Consider the following 20,565-nt stretch of genomic DNA (forward strand, 5'->3'; position numbering starts at 1 on the left):
GTTGGTTTGAGGATGAATCATCAAAGAGAGCGCTAGTGAAATCTGATTTGGAGAGAGTCAGCTTGGCAAGCGGAGCTGACATGCCTGCAGCTTGCTGGGCTGTCAGCAGCTTTACCGTTTGTGGAGACGCCGTGGTGGCCAGAGCCAGGCCAGCAGAGCCGTGTCCCCCCTGATCCCCAGCACCCGTGGGGCCGGTGGTGCCTGTGATGTGTTGTGAGCTGGCTCCACTCAGGCTCCTGCCCAGTTTCCACCTGGCCCCAGCTCCGCGGCTACTGACGGAGGAGCAGAACTGGCAGGGAGAGGCTTTTCGGGAGCTGGTCAGTTGTGAACGTAGCCGATGCTCTGGAGCTACCTTTCTGGCGGAGGAGGCTAGAGGAGATCAGGGCTGCTGGACGAGACACGTCCGAGCAGTTTCCCTTTTTAACTACAGACCAAAATGAGCTCACCCAGAGGAGACAAAGATTTACCGAGCGCAGTTGTTTCTCTACCCTTGCTTAAATAGGCCCATAACACTAACCCTGAAGAAGGGGCCTCATTTCTCAGTGTCATTTTCCTGACGGGAATGCATATGGCAGGCAGCTTTAGAGCTTTATTGTAGCTGAGAGTTGCTTACAAATAAGTCTTGAATGAAATACCCAGCAAGGAATTGATATGAAGAGAAGCTGTGCAATGAAATAAGGAGGAATACATCTCCCGAAGTGCTGCCACAAAGGTGGGAAGGGTTCTGCCAGACCAGCTCACTTCTGTCAAAATGGATATGATCTCACATCTGTCAGGATTAGTTCTCTCCTGCCCAGCAAGGTGATCTGTTCAGGCCCTGACAATGTCATGCAGCTCTGGTGACTATTTTTTCTGAGCCAAGGTAGAACCTGAGTTACATTTTTAAAGGAATTATGTTTTATTTAGCAGCACACGTGTGCTAATTCAGAAAGAAACCCTTCTGCTGCTCCTACCCAAACCCTGTGAGGGTTAGGGGACAAGTTGCTTTGCTCCAGAGCTAATAAATTGAGCAGGTAATTCCGTTTTGCAGAGCTTCAGTGGGCCCTGCACGGAGAAAGTGTGTGACTGGCATTTGTGCATGCTCTCTAATTAGAGAGATGTAATTTAAATGTAGGAATGTTTCATGTTAGTAATATGGTTTCAAAAGGCTGTGTTTGGAGGGAATGAATTGAGCCATGCCTTAATGAGTTCTTCTAATAAAATGCCAGTGGCTAAGGAAGGAGAGCAAAGTGTGTGCAATTTGGCAAAGCAGTGAACAGCTTTTGCACTTCATTTTATCTGTCCCGAGGGAGAGACAGGCAAAAATGTTGAACCCCCTCACCTATCCCTGCAGTGCAACTGAGTGCACTCTGCTGGTTCTGTGGCCCTACTAGCTGTCTCCTCCTTGTTTCAGTGCGGCGTGTTGCTCCTCGATTCTCTATCCCTCCGAGCAACCACGAGGTGATGCCTGGGGGGAGCGTGAACCTCACATGCGTGGCGGTAGGCGCTCCGATGCCCTACGTGAAGTGGATGGCTGGTGTGGAGGAACTGACCAAAGAAGATGAGATGCCTGTCGGTAGGAACGTCCTGGAGCTGAATAACATCATGCAATCTGCCAACTACACCTGTGTAGCCATCTCATCGCTTGGCATGATCGAAGCTACAGCCCAGATCACCGTCAAAGGTAAGGAACTGTTCCTTTTGGTGTTCCTACTTTGGGTTTCAACGGTGTAGCTCTTTGCCAAAGTGGTTTTGAGTGCAGCCAACTGACTGCAGTCTCCTGTGACTTTTACACTTTGTAAAGGAAGTTCCAAAACCCACAGCTTTTGTTTTTTCCTGCTCATAGTATAATATTTGCTTTGGAGGTAATTTCCTTTCTTCCTCCATGTAGCATGATGGGGGGCAGGCTTATGTCAGGCTGGGTCCCTGTTATGCCATGAGGGAACCTCAGTGAGCCTGTGCTTATCCCAGCAACTGGGATATCCTAGCAATTTCTGGCTTGTTCCGTGCGTTGGAAGTGTCAGCTGAGCACAGCAGCAGGCCACGGGCTGTCCTGGGGTAGGGGTCTGCAGTCAGAGAGCTTTTTGCACAGAGATCTCTTCTTGCAGTAAGGGCAGGGCGAGGAGGTTAATCCCAGCAATGTGAAGTGTCTTGGGTCTCATCAGAATGAGCATCCTAATGAGCATCCTGCCCCCCTGCAGAGAGGAGCTATACACATTCATTTTAAAATTGTTTCATATTCCTTTTCTCTTTTTCTTTTCTCTTTCTGGGGCCAAGCAGGTCCATACTACCCCTTTCCTCCTGTCTTTGCAGTTGATTTGTAGCTCAGATTTCTACAGATATGTCAGCTTTTGAGTCTGTCTGTTCTTGCTGCACCGCCACCCCGCCACACACACACTATGGCCACCTTTAGTGTTGAGTTCTTGCTTTAACAAATCACAGGCTTGAGTGTTAGCCCTCTATAACCTGCAGATTAACAGCAAATTCTCTTTTCCATGGTGCTAGTCAGAGGATGCTTTTAACCTTAGCCACGCGCCACTCCCTTTACTCACAGCACCTGCTAGTTGGTTCCTTTTCCAGCCTCTATTTTCTTACAGAGCACAGGGGTTGCTTTGGTTGTAGTAGATCTCCAAGAGTGTACAGAAGAGGCACAGTGGGAAGGTGGTTTGGATGTGGCAGGAGGAGGTGGGCACTGATGGTTCCTAGTATTTATCTCTTTACCTGGGACAACTCTACCTCGCTTTCTCTTTGGCTGACATGATGCCCACTACCACTGCAGGACTGCAGAGGCCCCCGGGACAGGGAGTGGTCTGCTCAGCTCCTTTAGTCCTTTGCCTTCCTCCTTCTTTCTCTGTCTGTCTTTTCTGCATCTTCACTCTGCATATCTTGCTGCCTCTGTCCCTAGCTCCGTCACCCAGTGTTGCTTCTCATGTGCTGACTGGAAAGTAGATGGTTTGCAGGGCAGACAGCAGAAGCAAGATGACACAGAGCTGACAGCAGTAAGTGCACTGGAAGTACCAGACCTGCCCCTTGTTCACATGCAGGCTGCACACCCAAGAGCTAGCTTGTGGCTCTCAAAGGAAAAGGTGGATGAGTGTCATCTGTCCTTGAAAATCTGAGGGAGGCTGTCATTTTCTTGGATACTCTAGGAAACGTGTTGTTTCTGGCTCTGCTGTTGGGCAGGATGCATTTGCCTTGCCTCAGTTCTCAGTAGTAGCAGTATGGTGTCTGATTGTGGCTTGCGTGACCTTCCCTCCCACGCCAGCTCAGCCCTCACCGATTTTCGCAGTATTCGTGTTGCAGTAGCACTGGAAAAGGCATCTTCCCTGGCGGTCAGAGCAGGCGTGCGCCTGTACTAAAGAGCCTTCCCTCCTCAGCTGAACCGTGCAGAAGCTGGAAACCTGATGGCTTTGCCAAGGAACGAAGTAGTTCAGGATTTTAATTTGGGTTGAGCATTTTTCCTAGTTCCTCGTCAAGCACAGCTGCATTAGGAGTTACTAATGATGTTAACTGGAGTGGTTCGTAGGAGGTTTAAGCTTGCTGTAGATGTTAATTCAGTCATTGTCTTAACATATTTGTGTACTCTGCAAACCTCTGTCTCACACACTCGTTCTCTTTCTTTATTCTTTTGGTAAAATGGCGTATCTAGAAATGTTTGCTTGCAGTAGTTATGTTCTCGTTAACGCTTCAGAGATGCCAGTGTCACAAGAGTTCTTGTGTAACAGTTTATTGTCTGGTTGCAGTTTGACACACCACCCAGTGAAATAGTGGATGTGAAAGCTGGTAATCTCTCTGGCCATATCCCTCCTGCATGCACTGTAATACTTACAAGGCATTCCCCTACCAACCCATCTAACAGCACTGTCCATGAACTCCCTATGGTCTAAGATGCTTTCTGTGGAAGCAGGAGCATAGCTCCACATTACCCGTGGTGCTCTCATTGCTTTACTGTATCCCGTTGTAAATCAGCTATACACCTGGCTCCTGGGGCCAGCCCAGCCCAGCAAGCACCTTCCCACTGCCAGCTGAACCCCCATGACAGTAACATTCCTGCATCCCCGTTGAATTACCTTTATTTAGCCTGCTGCTGGTAAGTGCGTCAAGCACATCTAATAACATGATTGCTCTGTTTATCCTTCCATTAAGAACCACTTCAAGCAATATATGGTAATATAAAAATGCATGTTCTAGAGTATGAAATGATTTCTGCCTTGTAAAGAAGAATGTTAATGGGCGGTGGCAGCTCCATTTTTATCCCCGTGCACATTGCAGGGTTTGAGCTGACTGAATTATTTAAATCACACCTCTCTGCCTTCCAATTGCAGCACTGCCAAAACCTCCAACAGAGCCATTAGTGACTGAAACGACAGCTACCAGCGTGACCCTCACCTGGGATTCAGGCAACTCTGACCCCATTTCATATTACGTCATCCAGTACAAGCCCAAATCCTTGGATGGTCAGTTCCAGGAGGTAGATGGTGTGGCAACAACACGTTATAGCATAGGTGGGCTCAGCCCCTTTTCAGAGTATGAGTTCCGGGTCATCGCAGTCAATAACATTGGCAGGGGTCCCCCCAGTGAGCTGGTCGAGGCCCGGACGGGAGAACAAGCTCCTTCAAGTCCACCCTTGAAAGTCCAAGCAAGGATGCTGAGCGCCAGCACCATGCTGGTCCAGTGGGAGCAGCCAGAGGAACCTAACGGACAGATCCGAGGATACCGCGTTTACTATACCACCGACCCGCACCTGCCCTTGAGCATGTGGCAGAAACACAACACCGATGACAGCCACCTCACCACCGTGGGGAGCCTTATCACAGGGACCACATACAGCATCCGCGTCCTGGCCTTTACTTCAGTGGGCGATGGTCCCCCCTCGGACATCATCCAGGTCAAAACGCAGCAAGGGGGTACGTATGGAGGGAAGCGTCGTGACTCTGTGTCCACCCTGGTGATGTGCATCAGGCATCACAACTGCACTTGGTGCTTAGATGGTTGCGTGTCAGAGAGGCAGCCCCACCCCACAGCCCTCAGAATTAAGCTGTCAGCTTGTCCTAGGGAGTTGGTGCCAATCTCTGTACAAGTAACACAGCCCACAGTTTTATTTGGGATATAGCGGCTAAAAAAGTGACACGAGGTCCTGGAGTGGATGTTGGCACCTATGGAACTGTGCCGGGCCCTGCTGGGGTCTGAGTACACGTGTGGAAGGAAGGAGCTGGGATGCAGTCAGGGGCTGGAAGTGACAGCAATTCCCGTAGTGACCTGCCTGGATCCCAGAAGTGCTTGTTTGTTGCCTGGGTTGTTCCCAGGGCACAGTAGAGGGGAGAAGGAAAAAGGGAGGGTCCGGAAAGAATGAGAAAGGATATTTGCAAGTGAAACACAGACTCTGTAAAGCTGTGTGACTCCTTTCCCTGCAACTCCTGACACTAACCGTGTGTTTGGTCCCCAGTTCCCGCCCAGCCAGCTGACTTCCAGGCAGAAGCAGAGTCTGATACCCGCATCCTATTGACGTGGCTGCCCGCCTCTCAGGAACGCATCACCAAATACGAGCTGCTGTACTGGGAAGGGGAGGATGGCACTCAGGTGAGGATCCTGCCTCTGCGACAGCAACACTTGGGGCTGGACATCACAATTAACCAGCTGGGGAAAGGTGTCTGATAAACACTCATGGGTGTGTGATAGAAGCATGGTAATCTCTGCCTTCTGTGCAAGTGACCTCAGCAGTGTTTGTTGATGCCCAGCAAAGCAGCTAGTGGCCGATTTGGGACTCAAAAGGCACCAGAATACCAGACATCATCCCCGAGGCATCCTAACTGCTGGTGCCTTTAAACAGTTGTGTGGGCCAGAAGTGCTTCAAAGTGGATCTGAAATGGCCTCCAAAATGTGTCTGCAGCTCCATATCTGGTTACACTTAAGCAGCAGATTGAGTGTGGCCTAGAGAGAGCCCTTCCACGTTTACTGCCGGGTCCTTAAAATAAGTCCAGCTCTAAATATCTCAAATATAGTGCCAGCTGCAGGTGCACACTGAGAACTGTTCTGTGGCAGCATCTTAGCATCCCATGGACCTCTCCTCCTCCTGTATTTATAGTGGCATGAGAGCTGCTGGAAATAAGTGCCCTCCAGATGAAGTGGTAGCAAAACAAGTCCTTTACCAGCACTGTTTAGATGTATTAGAGATGCCAGCTACTCTGTTTCAAAGGCAGACACTTTCTGTTGGGAGGAAACAAACCTGTGTGTCCTGTACCCCTCATCTAACTATACAACTAGATCCAGAATTCCCACAAGCTGTCAAGCAGTGAGTGCAGTCTGGACACCAGGCAGTGCAGTGTGGCTGTCAGAGAAGTCCACTTCCCCACACAGTTTTATTTCACGCAGAAAGCTCCATGCCTCGGAGTCCTGCACGACTGCAACAGGTCTGGCAGCATGGCTGTGAGTTCCTGTGAGACCAGAATGGGTGATGGGGCTGCCTATTCCCTTGGCACTGGGAGCTGAGCACCAGCTTTTCTGTATTCTTCAACTACACCAAATAATCTGTGTCTCCTTTTATTTGCCAGCAAAAGGTGGAGTTTGATCCAACCTCCTCGTATGCTGTGGAAGGTCTGAAACCTGACACGCTGTATAAGTTCCGTCTGGGTGCCCGCTCAGAGCTGGGAGTCGGAGTCTACACTCCCATAATCGAAGCCAGAACTGCCCAATCCAGTAAGTTTCTGACACTCTGTGCTGCTGAAGACAAAGCAAAAGCAGTCGTGGTTCTATTGCCTGGGCATGGAGTAGCTCGCTGCCTCTGCCCTTGTGGGCCTGCAGGGATGCCAACATGCAGTTTGCTAAAGGGTGCAGTGGGGAAAGTTAGCTGGGGTTTTGAATCAGGGCTCTTTGGCAGAGGGGTGCACCAAGTGGTAAGTTCTTTCTTCATATCCCTTTGATCATGCTGTTTTTCCCTAAGGGTAGATTCGTTAAAACTGATGGAGGAGTGAAACAGGCTGGGAAATTGCTTGGGAGAGATTGATTTGAGTGGGTTTGTGCATCTCTATGAATTCACTCCCATGCAGACAAGCTGTCTGGACAGGCAACATATGGGTGTTTGGCTCTAAATGTGACTTGTCTCCAAACCATTGGATTTTCATCCCTTCCCTCCCCATTCCAGCTGCCTTGCTTCCCCAGAAGACCATCCCTGGTCTGTACACTTGACTGCAAGGAGAGGCAGCCTTTGCAGCCACGTGTGGCTGTGACTGTCAGGCAGCTGGAGGAGTCAGTTTGGGGAAGTGGCTCTTTGCCTGGGTTCTCTGAGTGAGTGAGGCTGCTTCTTCTGAGACTGCAGCGCTACGGGAAACCAGAACAAGCTGCAGCTGAGTTAATAGAGAGGCTAGATAATGAGGTGACCCAGGCAATATCACTTTCATCCTCTCTCTGCCCCATGTGATCACAGAGCAGGAGTTCGCATTGCTCTGATTGGCAGCTCAAAGTGCTGCGCATAAGCAGATTAGGGCTATCAAAGGGCCCAGCGATAAGCTCGTTTTCACTAACGATTTTTGGGCTTGCCATTATGCAAAGAGCATTAAAAGGGGGAAAAAAGACATTTCCGTTATCACCGTCTGTCTGGGATTTACTAGCTATGTGGGGTGAGCAGTTGGCAAAGGCAGCCAGCCTTCCCTGCAGGGAGGGTGCCAGCATGCACAGCAGCTGGGAGCCTGAGATGGCCATTAGAAAGGGAGCTCAGGCAGGGAAGAGCAGCTCTGCTTACTATTGGAACGACCTTCTCTTTGAGGAAAACTCAGCTTCATTAACATAACAGTCGCAAGGATTCCTCCACCTTATGTGAGCTAATGGTGTCCTCGTGGTGCAGGATAGACAGGTATGAAAATGGGGAGAGGCTCAGATCATGCAGTTATAAATATTTGAACACTGAGAACAAATTCTGAGTGTGGAGATTTGTATACCTATTTCAGATAGCTTTTGTATTGGTAGGCAAAGGTTGAAGCAACTCTCCTGCCACTTAAATTAATTCTATCAGTGGATGCTCTTATCCTTGAATACACTTAATCAGAGACGGCTCCATGCATAAATGAGTCCTTCAGAATCTCACAACAGTCCAAGCAAGAGAAACCTTTGCTTTGTGGACTTTTCAAGGCAGACATCCTCCCATGACCACGTGATGTCTGCTCACAGGAGTTCTCATACTATCCCGTTCTGAGGTTGTCACGTTGGTGGCCAGTGGAGCACTAGCTGACTGGTTCTGGCATCTGTGTAGTAAAAGAGATGTGCACCTGTTGGAAGAGTTATAACCTGAAGTCACAGGAATATCTTAGTTTGACTAGTGAAACCCCCCTTACACTGATGGGCCTAAGAGTTCATCAGTTTATCCAAGAAGTTACCGGTTCTTGGCTTACAGGCTCCCGCTGGAGAAGATTTCTGGTGGCACTCTATTTTGTGAGAAAATCCTCGGCATTTACTAAAAGGCTGTTCAATAACAGCAGCAAGCCACTGGCTGAACAGTCCCAGGGCAGAGCAGATTCATAGGTACTAGTGGTTTAGTTCAGAAAGCTCTGCTTTAGCTTGGCAGAAGTTGTTTGTACAATGCACGACTTCCACGCAGAAATTCGTTGGTCTGCACTTAGCAACACCTCACATTAGGTAGTTGAATCAGTCCCTTTGGCTTTGGAACTTACTAATCTAGAGAGACTGTTACTTCCAGCTTCAAATATGTCTCCTCGCTGCACTTCCTGGTTGCCTGAGAAAGGCTGTTGGATCTTGGAAGTTGACATGTTCAGGTGGGTCGCAAACTGCAGGAGCAGTCAGACTCCTGCTTTCCAGCGAGCCTGTCTTCAGGTTCCATTCCTGTCCCTGACAAATCAGTGAAGGGTAAGGTAGGAGGAACATCATTTCTAATGAGTCACTAATGGGCTGGAGAAAGATATCTGTATTGATGCTGCAGGGCATTTCTTGGGGCATTCCTGCTCCAGAGTGGTAAGAGATGCTTCTCTGGCAAGGCCAAGAGGGATGCAGTTCCCCTTCACACCATTCCAGGAGCACAACTTGGACCCCATTTCTGGAGAAGACAGCTGCCTTCTGGGCTGTCTTTCCTGCTAAGCTGCTCGCCTAGTTGGTGGGCTCCCTGCAAAAGTACAAGTGGTGCTGTTTTGAGGACCTGATGAGCACGGAGGAGTTTGCCAGGAGTCTGCAATGCCTCAGGCAAGCAGTATGATGCGGGAGAGGAGCATCAGCTCTGTGCCCATTAGGCCTTAACATTAAAATGCTCACTTGAAATATGAAGGTGGGTCTTGAGGCTGCTTTTTCCCTAACTGAAGGAGTAGGTAGGCTGGATGGGTGCAAAAGGCTGCTGTGGTCCGGTGGGGGAGGCTGGTGTGAGTAGCCTGGAGGCAGCAGAGGTTTTCACCATATGTGTAGGTGAACGCTGGCCACCCAGGCTGCTCTTCGCTGGCCCCAGGAGGAACACTTCCACTCCTTATGCATTTTAAGTTGATCCTGCTCATGTTATCAAGTTTTATTTTGGTTTCTTTAAGTATTAATCTGAGTTTTTGCCTTGCTCATCATGTGTGTGACTCTTACCCAGTCAACAGCCAACATTTGACCTGCCCACACTGCCAGCCAAAGCTGCCTTTGGAGAAGGAGCTTGCTGTTGTATCCCAGGGGATGCTGTGGAGGCCAGAAAAAGTCTCTTCTGTGAAGCGTCTCTCTACAGACAGTGGCAAAGGAAAGGCTTGCGAAGCTCCTTATGTCTCACCTGTCACCTCGGAGTGATGCCACAAGGCGCTGTGTCTACCTTCTGCCTTCCCTGAATTCACGCTTGGTGTTGATTTGGTGCTATACCTTCTTTCTCTCTTCTCTGCCACTTCTCTGCTGATTAACCAAAAGAGTGTGAGGATTCATTTTCTACCCCTGCTCCTTCCGATACACCAGGGCCAATCCCGCTCTGTCTCCTTCACGAAGGCATTTTTGCTTCCACGTGTTGCTTTGACTTCTCTTTCCCCAGTGTAGCTTCCATGGCAGCAGCCTTGACTCAGCTCAGGCATCATCTCTTCCAGCTCTGTCACTGCCTGCTCTCCCCCCATCTTTCCTCTCTCCAGGCACCCCAGCCCAGGCATCAGGGACAGGCCCTGCTCACTGAGCACAGAAGCGAGCGCTAAGAGTTACATGCAGCCTGCAGCTGCCTCTGTGAGCAAGTGGGTCGTGTCTCCAGCAAGCAGAGATCATCAGTGGATTGGGAGGTTCTACTGTCCCCAGCTTTCCCAACTCTTCTCCCACTGCCAACCTGTGCCTAGCAAAGCCAAGGCACCGTTGTTTTGTGCTTGAATTATTTGAGGCAATTATTAATGTTTGCCTTTGTGCAGGTGATGAGCGGGCAGGCTTGTCCCTGTGCCCCAGGAAGGCAGGCTCTGGTGCATCGGTTGCTTCAAGGACTGCAGCATGGGGAAAGGCACCAGCCTTTTTTCAGGCATTTCTGAGTGCAGTGAAAGATGGAAGCAGCCCTTCACCTGCCATGGCAAAGCAAGATACCTTGTACTCTGTTCCTGCTTGGCCAGATACAGCATCCTAGCCTTAGAGAGCACTTTTTGTGTTGATAGTGCCCTGTTCTCTGTGCTCAGGGCTCTTGCCTTCTGTTCAAGCAGAAGGAAGGCACCCATCTCCCTTGTGCCTTCCCTGACTGGATGGGATTCCTCCCGCCTCCAGGCTTCCACCCTCATGAGAAACACCTGATTACAACTCCTCTTCCCTTCGTGTGCATGACATGGCCTGGGCAGCACAAATACCTCTGCAGGGTGGCTGTGCTGTGTGTAAACAGAGGTCCCAGGATGTGCCTTCAGCATCCCTGGGCAGTGAAGCCAAATGAGAGGAAGCTGCTGCTGCTGGGAAACAGCCCCCATGCTGCTGGTGTCCAGACGGAACAGAGCATCTCCCGCGCACTTGTCTGGTTTGTTCCCTTCTCCCACCTTGCAGAATTGCCGTTTTATTGCAAGGCTGCTGCAGCCTTCAGTCTACCCTCCTTTCCTAGTCCCTCTTCTCCATCCTTCCCCCTCCCCAAGTTTTCTTTCACTGCACTTGCCCAGCAGTGCTGCTGGCAGGCAGTTGCTCCTCATCCTGATGAGAAGCATCTGCTGCCCAGATCCTGTTTCTTCCCCTGTGGCCAGTTAACACTGCTTGGCTTAGAAGCTGACGTGAACTGCAGGTGGTTTTTTTGCCTGGGCGGGGATGACGCCTGCCCACCTTCCCCTGTGTAGCTCCATAGGCCAGGAAGCTACTGAGGTAGGTAACCAGTTTAGCAGGCATGAAGCAGTCAGTCGCAGACATTAGGCACACGCGCAAAGCCGCACAGTCATGTTATCTCCTGTTTCCACATGGTGCCTGGCTCCCACGTGTGTCAGGGTGCTGCTCGCAGCTGATTGTCGTGATTTCAAACACTGCCTGGATGCGCTCCAGCCAACCTCAGTCACCTGCTTTCTCTGCCCTCTGTTGTTTCCTCCACTTGTCTAGGAGCGGGTTTTTACAAGCCTTTGTGCAATCTGGTGTGTGAGTTTCCCCTTCTGCCACTTTTGCCTTCTGTAGCTTCCTACCTCTTCTGGTTTCCATCTGCTTCAGATCTTCACTGAGAGCATCTTTCTTCTCCCTACCAGTCTCTCTCCCCCGCCCCTTCCCTTAGTGCCATTTGTTCTGTTTGGTAAAGCAAGCATCCAGGACTGCTTCGCAAGAGGTGTTCTCTGATGCAGAACAGCAATTCTGTCTCCATGCTGTTCATCAGGCTTTCAAATGCAAATTGTCCCCAGTGCCATCTTTGATGATCTTCGAGGAAGGCAGGCAATTGTCCAGGAGGCTACTACCTGAATTTCCATGTGTACAGTGCTCAGTTGGCTGGGTAAAAGTTCCCTGTGCATTTTGTTTTGTCCTTCCACTCATTTCCCTTCATCTCCCCACTTCATTTATTTATCCCCAGCCCCCTCCGCCCCACCCCAAGAAGTCGAGTGTGTAAGCACCAGCTCCACTACCATCCGGGTAAGTTGGGTGCCACCGCCTGCCCAGAGCCGCAATGGGGTTATCACCCAGTACTCCATTGCGTACCAGGCAGTGGAAGGAGATGACAACACCAAGCATGTGGTGGATGGCATTGGACGGGAGCACTCCAGCTGGGAGATCAAGGACCTGGAGAAATGGACCGAGTACAAGGTGTGGGTAAGGGCCCACACCGATGTGGGGCCAGGACCGGAGAGCATCCCTGTGCATGTGCGCACTGACGAGGATGGTAGGTGTTAATGAACAGCTCCTTCAGCTACCACCTTGGGGTAACCAGGACTCCTAGCTGGAAAAGAGGGGGAAAGAAATGGGAGTATTGGCCTGGGAGTGTGTATTTCAAGAAGGACCAGAGGCTGTGAGGAGCAGTGCTTTGGTCGGCTGTTCCAGGGAGTGGGTATCCACAGTTGCCCTGCAGTTGGGGATAGAAGAACTGCTCTGCTGGACCTTGCTCTGATATAGTGGTAGCCTCCAGGCCGCGGGTCAGATGTCCCAGTGCGATCCCATCGGGGTCCTCCGTGTGTTAGCTTTTTGCACACAGGAGTAGGCATTCTACTGCTTTGCCGTTTGGGCTTTTTGATCTTTGGTGGTGGTGGTTTCCATTTTACTGAAAGTAACAAGAGTTCCCCCAGCCAAAGGCTTCTGTCACACTGTGAGATCAGGACTTAAAAGTTTACTTGTTGACCTGAAATCCAGCAAGCTAAAGAAAGGAAAAGAAATCCATTTGAAACTTGTAGATATTGCAGGAAAGCTGCTTCCTGCCCCTGCTTCCAGGCAAGCCACAGCTTATATAAATCTGCTCTTCCGCTCAAGAGTCAGAATATCGCATGTACGAAACACTTTACTGGATACGACAGCTTTAAAGAGAAATTGCTTTATATTAGCAGGGCTGTCAGTTATGTCATCATGGCTTAAGCCGTTTCCTTTGAAAGTGCCAGTGCTCAGGGTGACAGTAGGAGCTTCCATGGCTTCATGCTGACCCCAGGAGCTGCGGATTTAATGGGAGAAGAAAGAGATGCAGCGTCCAGGCAAAGAAAGGATGATCTCTACGTTACCCAGTCAGCGTAGGAAATTGAAACCAGACATGTTACAGTTTCCCTAAATGGGCTGCCACTGTCCCCAACGTCTCAGTGGCCCTGGAAGTGGTGTCTGGGAATGCTCGCTGACTGCATTCCTGGGCTGGCAAACACATCTGTGTGTGTCCTACTGCCTGTATTGTTTGCTTCAGTTCTCATTCAGCAGAATCTTAGCCCAGGGGAAGCTGCTACCCCAGAAATGTCGCAACAAAGTGTCTCGGTTAGTTTTCGGGCACCGTGGTTGGACATTCCAGCTTAGCTGTCAGGAGTGATTTCATATCCCTCTGACATGCTGATGCTCGGTAGATACCCGTGATGAAGGAATGAGAAATGCTAAAGTGTGATCTGAAAACAAATTGAACTTTGCCTGTTTGGGACTCAGAGGCAACACATACTTCCCATAGTGCAGCAGGGTAGCACTCTTCAAAACACTGTGATCTGCTCACATTCACGTATTTTCATGTCCCTGCAACATCCTCGTATCATGTCCTGCCAAGGCCTCCTGCCTGCTCTTGCCAGCAGAACTTGACACACAGCTGCTGTCTGGTTCTCAGGGAGAATCTTGTTTTTCACTTGGACTCCCGACTGTGTGTGTGGGCAGGTGACTTGCTAGGGCAGGAGAGCCCTGTGGCTTGTGCAAGGTCACTGCACTAAGTGAATTGAGGATTACAGCGTAGGCTGCTCCAGCCAGAAGGTGGTAACTCTTCGAGCATGGCCCCCTCCATTCCCATACCTTGAGCTGGCCTCATGGTGCTAAAATGCTCTATTCCTCCATTCTCTGTTTTATTTAATTATCTACAATTAAGAAGGACATCTGGAGAAATTAATGAATTGCCCTGCAGCTTAAAAACTGTGCTTACCTACTGGGTAGCTGTTTCTTCCCATATAGTTGGTTGAAATAGCAATACTCATTATATCTACTTGTCAGCTGTGCATCCCTAATTATCTCATACTGATTATTTCTTGCTGTGTTGAGAATTGGGGTGTATGAGGTTCCGAACCCCTGGATTTTCCCAGGCAATGGAGGGTGGAAGGGGCGCTGCAGCAGAGGTGGTAGGATGGAGCCTAGGTCCTTTGCTCGAGAACCAAGCACTCGTGTAGCAGCAGTATCCTCCACAGGCGGCGCACACCTCTGCTCCCAGCTGCTTCAGCTGGAGGGAGCTTTCCAGGAGCAACGAAGAGGCTAATTTTTTAGCATTGACATTTTTGTCACAGTCAATGCAAGAGCAAAAAGTAATAAGGAGGTAATTTTTCCAAATGGTAAATAGGGTATAAATACATTTTTAAACGGGCCTCACCTTGCAAGAAAATTGATATTTTCTGGGCAGTGTAATTTTTCATTTTATTATCAAAAAGCATTCAGCTAGCCGTGCATGAAATACAGTCCCCAGAGCTGTCACAATCCCCACAGGCCCCTTTATCTGGCTGAGTTCAGTGACTGCTGTCTCTGAGCTCTGGGTTATTGTTTTAGGATGGTGCTTTTCCTCCTCATTAACCTCTTGCTGTCACAGGGGAAGAGCGCGTGTGCACTTTGGCTGGTGGCAGGTACCAGGGCTCCCCCCAAGGCAGACACTGCACCCAGCCACACTACCTGGGGCTGTTGGACTGTGTTTAGATGTACACAGAGGGATCTGAAAGGAGGTGTTGTGACAGGCAGGATGCAAAGAGGGCTTTAGAACTCCTGCCCATGCCGCAGGCCACCCTGGTTACCATATTCTTTATATTCTGCTGTATCTTCATGTTATTTCTTTCTCTCCTGCTGCTGGTGACAAGAGAGGGGTGGGTGGACCTTGAGTCTGAACCGGCACAGCAGCTTTTATTAGGGGTGCTCCTGCATATCCCAGTCATGCTCCTTCCTACTGAGACTAGCAAAGGTGCTTGGATGCTGGGAAAGGGTCAGGGATGTGGTCATGCTGGAAAACTCTGGTCTGACCCCCTGGGTGGGTACAGGGACCTTGTGCCAGCAGAACCGACTTTACAGTAAGGTGGAGGGAAGGTAGCAAAGGAGTGAGAGGTAGCTGACAGCAGTTGTGTTTTCCCTGCTAACTGTCCGTCCTGTGTGTGTTACAGTGCCCAGTGCCCCCCCGCGAAAGGTGGAGGTAGAGTCTGTGAATTCAACTGCCATCCGGGTGAGCTGGAAGCTGCCCATCTCCAACAAGCAGCATGGGCAGATCCGTGGGTACCAGGTTACGTACGTGAAGCTGGAAAACAATGAGCCCCGAGGGCAGCCAGTGATCAAGGACGTCATGCTGTCAGAAGCACAGGTACAGCGTGGGGACCGTGGGCTGATGGGCATGGCACCTTCTCTCTCCACAGAGGGCCAGGCTGGCTGGAACCAAGTATTTCTTGGCCTCCACCTGCAGCCCCAGAGCATGGGTCTCAGCCCTGCCTGAGCAAGGTCAACTAAAGTAAACTGGCTTACAAATATGTAAAATTTGAATCAGGAAATGATTGCTGTAGGATAGATGCTGTATTGGAGAACGCTCCTCTCCTACCTCTTCTCCGACTTGTACCTCTCTGCCTGCCGTGTCTTGTGCAGACTCCAGCTGGAGTAGATTGTATTTTGACAGTGAGGTTATAAACTGACCAAGAGTTTTAGATAAGCCTCAAGTCTGTTTCTTTCATGCTATGTTCAGTGCAAAACTTCTCTCTTGGCAGTCAGGGTGCTGCCTACTTGTGAGACACTGGGTTGGTTCTGCACTGTTGAGTGGGCACAGCACACCAGCCAGGCAGCCCTCCTCTGGCTCTCCAAAGCCTCCCTTCCCTGCTCTTTTTACAAGGCAAGGATTCACCTCATATTGTCATTTGAAACTAAACCGGAGGTGAAGCCAACTGAGTCTGGGAAAGGCAGGGGGTGGAGGGCAAAGAGTGAGGTGCAGGCCCACATCGCCGGTAAATGACTGCCCTCTGTGCTTGCCGTACAACAACCTGCTTGTAGTTATGTGATCTCATGGATACCTCACCGGCTGTGAGCTGAGGCCCTGCTTCAGCACGGTGGGTGAGGCATTGGAACAGGCTGTCCAGAGAAGTTGTGGCTGCCCCATCCCTGGAGGTGTTCAAGGCCAGGTTGGATGGGGCTTTGAGCAACCTGATTCAGTGGGAGGTGTCCCTGCGCATGGCAGGGTGTTGGAACTGGATGGACATTAAGGTCCCTTCCAATCCAAACCGTTCTATGTTTCTATGGTCTCTGCTCAGCTCAGCAATGTGTAATTGTCTCTTTCCCGGGGTAAGGGGAAGACTTTGGTGCACCTGTCTGTGGTGAAATACAGCTCTTTGGAGCAAAGGTCCTTCGTCCTGGATGACCCATCCTGTTCTCAACAAAGATAATTGTATAAATGAAGTACAGGATCTGCTGCTGTTGGAAGCGACGAGTAATCGATTCAGTGCTAGCTTGCTTGAATGATGCCCAATATAAATACTGGAGAGCTGCAACGATTAATTGATCTGTCTCCTGAACGCAGCTGTGAATCATTTATACGTTTGTCAGTGGGGAGTGCAGTACGCAGAGCCGGCTTTACTCCCCATTCATATTCTGAAGGATAAAAGTAGGTAATAATGTGGAAGGGGAAAACTTTAAAGAGCGAAAATGCTTTGAGGGTCCTTGCAGTGTTGTCTGGGGCACATCTCCATTTATGTTTCAGAGGTAGCTTTAGTGTAATCGTTAGAAAAGCTTGCTGCCCTTTACTTATTCCAGGAGGATGTAATCTTCTGTGTTGTTTGAACAATTGATGGTGTGTTGTTCAGCTGGAGTTTGGAGTTAATGGGTTGGTCCCAAGCGTAGGTGGGCGAAGTTGGCAGTGTTGTTCTTGTTGGTGTTTTCAAATATTTTATGCTTGCCCAGCCAGTTCTGCTTTCACTCCTTACTCATACATTTCAGAGAGAGGAGCCTCATGCTACTGTGCAGGAATGAGGATGCCAGAGCCAGAAACTTCCCAAGGAGTGATGGGGTTTGCATTATTTTGAATGTATATATCAAGGAGGCAAGTTGCTTGAAGTTTCCTGGCCTGTCAGACCTCTTGGCAGCCTTTTGATTTGGTGAATTTATGTGGGAAAGTTCTTGATTGCTGTGGAGGGCAAATACTTTTTCTGGTGTGCATCATGCTGTAATTTTTGAATGGAAGTGAAGGCCAAAACTTAGTTGCAAAGAAATGACTGCTCTGAAGGAGTCTCGTCACGTTGGGGATAAACTTATGATGACCCTGCAGGGAAGAAGTTTCACTGACTTGGCATAAGAGATCTTTATTTCCCAAAAGAGTGAGAAGCCAGGCATGACCTGTGCTTGTGATGAAATACATCTGCTCCGGGAGCTGAAGAACCCTGTAAGAGCTGCCATCTTTCAGTACAGCGGTGCGTGTCTTTGCAAACAGCCAGTTCAAACTTTAACGAGTACTCTTGTAAGAGTTATTTTCCATGAAAGAAAACAAAAGGATTCACTGGAACACCTGTCCCTGAAGGTCACGGGATGAAGATAGCTGGAATATAGCCACAGTTTAGTACTCATAAATGTTCATAAACATTTGTACCAGGTTCACAAGGAGACAATTAAACTGATTGAAAACCTGAGGTCAGAGAAGAAATTCTCTGGATGTGTAGGCAGACCCTCTCCTTTTGCTTAGCCAGGCTCTCTGCTGATTTTGAATAGGTATGTACCACATAATCTGCTTCCTGTCGATGCTGTGAAGACACTGGCATGAAAGCTGACTTGTGATTTTTCCTGATTGAAGATGAGAAATGTGGAGAGAGTAAAGGAAGATGAAAGGAAAAAGGAAAGGGAATGGAGATGTTAGCTATGCAGATAATATAGATTCCGAGTTTTGAAAACCATTTGAGCAGAAAGGACTAAAACATCAACAGAGTCTTTTCAGTCCTGGTGCTGGAGAGATCACATTTTATTTTACAGCCTCCTGCCTAGGGAGAGTCATCAGTTGTTGGGGAAGTCCTGCGATGGGGCTGAAGCCTCTACCTCCTTTCTGTGGCTGTGCCTGTGACTGATTGCCTCCATCAGACTTCTCTGTGCCTTCCAATCTGAGCTCTCACCTCCTACTGTCAGACTGATGGACAAGCGAATGTGACTGTGCTCTGCGGAGTAGCACCGAGTGGGATTGCATGTATTGCTGCTGAGCTGGGTCAGATACCCACACCACCTCCTGCACAGGCCCTGCCCATCAGGGCTCAGCCAGGTCCCATGGAGGGCGGTGGCAGAAGGTTTGTTTCTGTGCCCTGGGTCTCCTTTCCCTCTTGGCATGGATGGTGCAGGTTTCTGGCTCTGTACACAACACATCTTGGCACCAAGGGAGCCTTCGAAAGGAGCAGGGACACCACTAAAGGATTTCGGCTGCAGCCCACCACTCTCATATGAGTCTTCAGCAGCTTGTGGGAGCAGGAGGTAGCAGGCCATGGCGGATGAGCGTTACATCCTTCAGAGGCCTATCCGCTTCCCTTGGTCGCTGGTCCCTGGGCATCTCCAGTGTGTCAGGAGGAGCAGTGGGCTTGATGCCCTCCATCCCTTCCCAGGTACCCATCCTACATGCCCTGCAGAGCTCTGTGCTGAGCAGTGCCAGGTGGCAGTGCTGAGTCTGGAGGACCAGGCACAAAGGAGGCAGCAGGGTCAGGGGCGGAGAGGCCTCCCCAGTTGGGTTCCCGTGCAAGCATGACCCTCGTTTGCTCTTGCTAGGACAGGCTGCTGAACCCTGCGTGAATCTAGAAGTTGAACCATTTGTGTCCAGCTCCCAGCCTGCTTGTTCTCAAGCCCAGACTGGAATGTCTTGAGGAGGAACTTTCTCCCCATGCTTCATTGTGGCCTCAACAAGTGCTCCTGGCCTCAACTGTGTAGCATATTTGCCAAGGAACTTGCTGGGTGTATCACTCTGTGGACGTGACATGTGAGTTAGCCTCCCTGCTTACAGCCCTCTGCAGATCCAGGCCTGTCCAGGGCTTCTGCTGCTGGGAGCTGGTTGGAGACAAGGAGGTCAGGCTTTGCGGAGGAGAGACTCCTGCCACCTCCTCCTCCAGCTCTGCAAACAGAGCAACGGCAGGGGAGAGGTGCGCTGCCCACAAGAAGGGCTGCAGGCTCACAGGAAGATTGTGTGGTCTTCGCAGGCAGCTCTTCTCCATCCAGCATGCAGACCGAGTGCACGTCCCACCAGCTTGCTCCAGAAGAGCAGGAAGAAGTAAGAACAAGCACTTCAAGCTGTTGGATTGAGATCAAAGGAGAAAGGGGAAGCAGAGCCTCCTACTCTCCCTGGGTAGTGCCCACCCCAGGCATAACACAGGAATTTACAGCCTCCCTCTTTCGCTGGGTGATAGTCAAGTATCTTTATCTGAATCTACTTGGAGCAACTCCTCATGCATGCATACTCCTCTAGGTAAGGCTCTGGCATGGAGGTGAGATTTATGCTGCTTTGTCAGCAGAACAAAACTGAAAGGCGTCATTCAAGAGGCATTTCAGTAACAGATGGAGGTGAAGTTCTGGAACCCTCAGACCTGTCTGCATCCCACGAACTGACCAGTCAAGTTTACTTCTGGAGTTTTGCTGTTGTGCCACAGTCACTGAAGTACAGAGAAGGAATTGCAGGAAAACCACAACGTCCACTTCCCATGGATGGAGCTGTTTAGAAGGGCTTGAGTCTGCCTTTTGCAAGAGCCATGGTCAAGGAAAACAGCCATTCCCTGGTGAGACATGACTACGCTGTGTGGTGTTGAAGTGTAAAATGAAACATTAAGGCATTGCAGCTGCCATAAATACACACTGTTAGCTTTAGCACTACCCTGAGCCATCCTGCCTCATGCACACAGCACTGTCTGAGTCCTTTTTATGACAGCTCCTGGGCTTTTCAGATCAATTTGTCTTACTGACCAACCTTGAAACAGTTAAGAAACAATCGAGGTAGTTTAAGGAAGGAAATGTTTTTATCTGCTGTTGGTATTTTCATAATGAAACTGAATTTATACCAGCGTATTTATGCAGGCCTGGCTTTTCAGTGTTATTCCTCCGGCACAGTTCTCAACGTGTTTCAATCTGATGTAAGTCCACTGAAACATAAAAGCAAACAAAATCTGAGCATTAAATACTTGGTCTAAAATCCTAGTGGGTGATAAACTCCCTGCTGTGGTGTGAGAGGCTGTGAACCTCCTGAGCCCTGGTCTTCTCCACTGCTTGTTGCGCTGGGATGTTGCCTCCTGCTCCTGCAGCTATATGGAAGCAGGTTGGGGTGTTAGTATCCACAAGACCTTCATCTACCAGGGCCGTGGTTTTGGGGCAGAAGTGTACTTTTGGGAGAAAAAACTCCCAGGCCTCGTATCCTTCCTCTAGCAAGACTTTTGCCGGGTTTTAGATCACAAGGGCAGAGCGTGTGGCCGTTGATCATGGCGTGGGCTGGCAGGCTCAGCTAGGACGTCAACAGTGATGACTTGAGTTGAGGTCAACACTGGAAATAGTACCATGACAAGAAGTGCGTGGAAAGAGGGCCTTTAGTGACCATAATACATAGCG

The 20,565-nt window shown here is 49.8% G+C and overlaps 1 protein-coding gene across 17 annotated transcripts in view; it reads left to right on the forward strand.

Annotated features, from left to right (window-relative positions):
* PTPRF (protein tyrosine phosphatase receptor type F) overlaps positions 1-20,565 on the forward strand; it is a 394,608-nt gene that overhangs the window by 314,680 nt on the left and 59,363 nt on the right. For 12 of the 17 annotated variants that reach the window (XM_069862928.1, XM_069862935.1, XM_069862941.1 and 9 more), the window contains 6 exons: positions 1,394-1,663; positions 4,305-4,886; positions 5,426-5,559; positions 6,531-6,675; positions 11,924-12,229; positions 15,144-15,337. In XM_069862928.1, the coding sequence (XP_069719029.1) occupies positions 1,394-1,663; positions 4,305-4,886; positions 5,426-5,559; positions 6,531-6,675; positions 11,924-12,229; positions 15,144-15,337 (1,631 nt within the window). The remainder of the gene's footprint in view (positions 1-1,393; positions 1,664-4,304; positions 4,887-5,425; positions 5,560-6,530; positions 6,676-11,923; positions 12,230-15,143; positions 15,338-20,565) is intronic. The other 5 variants (XM_069862939.1, XM_069862943.1, XM_069862944.1 and 2 more) reach the window with 1 other exon arrangement.

Source organism: Phaenicophaeus curvirostris, chromosome 8 (genome assembly GCF_032191515.1).
Source record: "Phaenicophaeus curvirostris isolate KB17595 chromosome 8, BPBGC_Pcur_1.0, whole genome shotgun sequence".
Classification (NCBI taxonomy): Eukaryota; Metazoa; Chordata; class Aves; order Cuculiformes; family Cuculidae; genus Phaenicophaeus; species Phaenicophaeus curvirostris.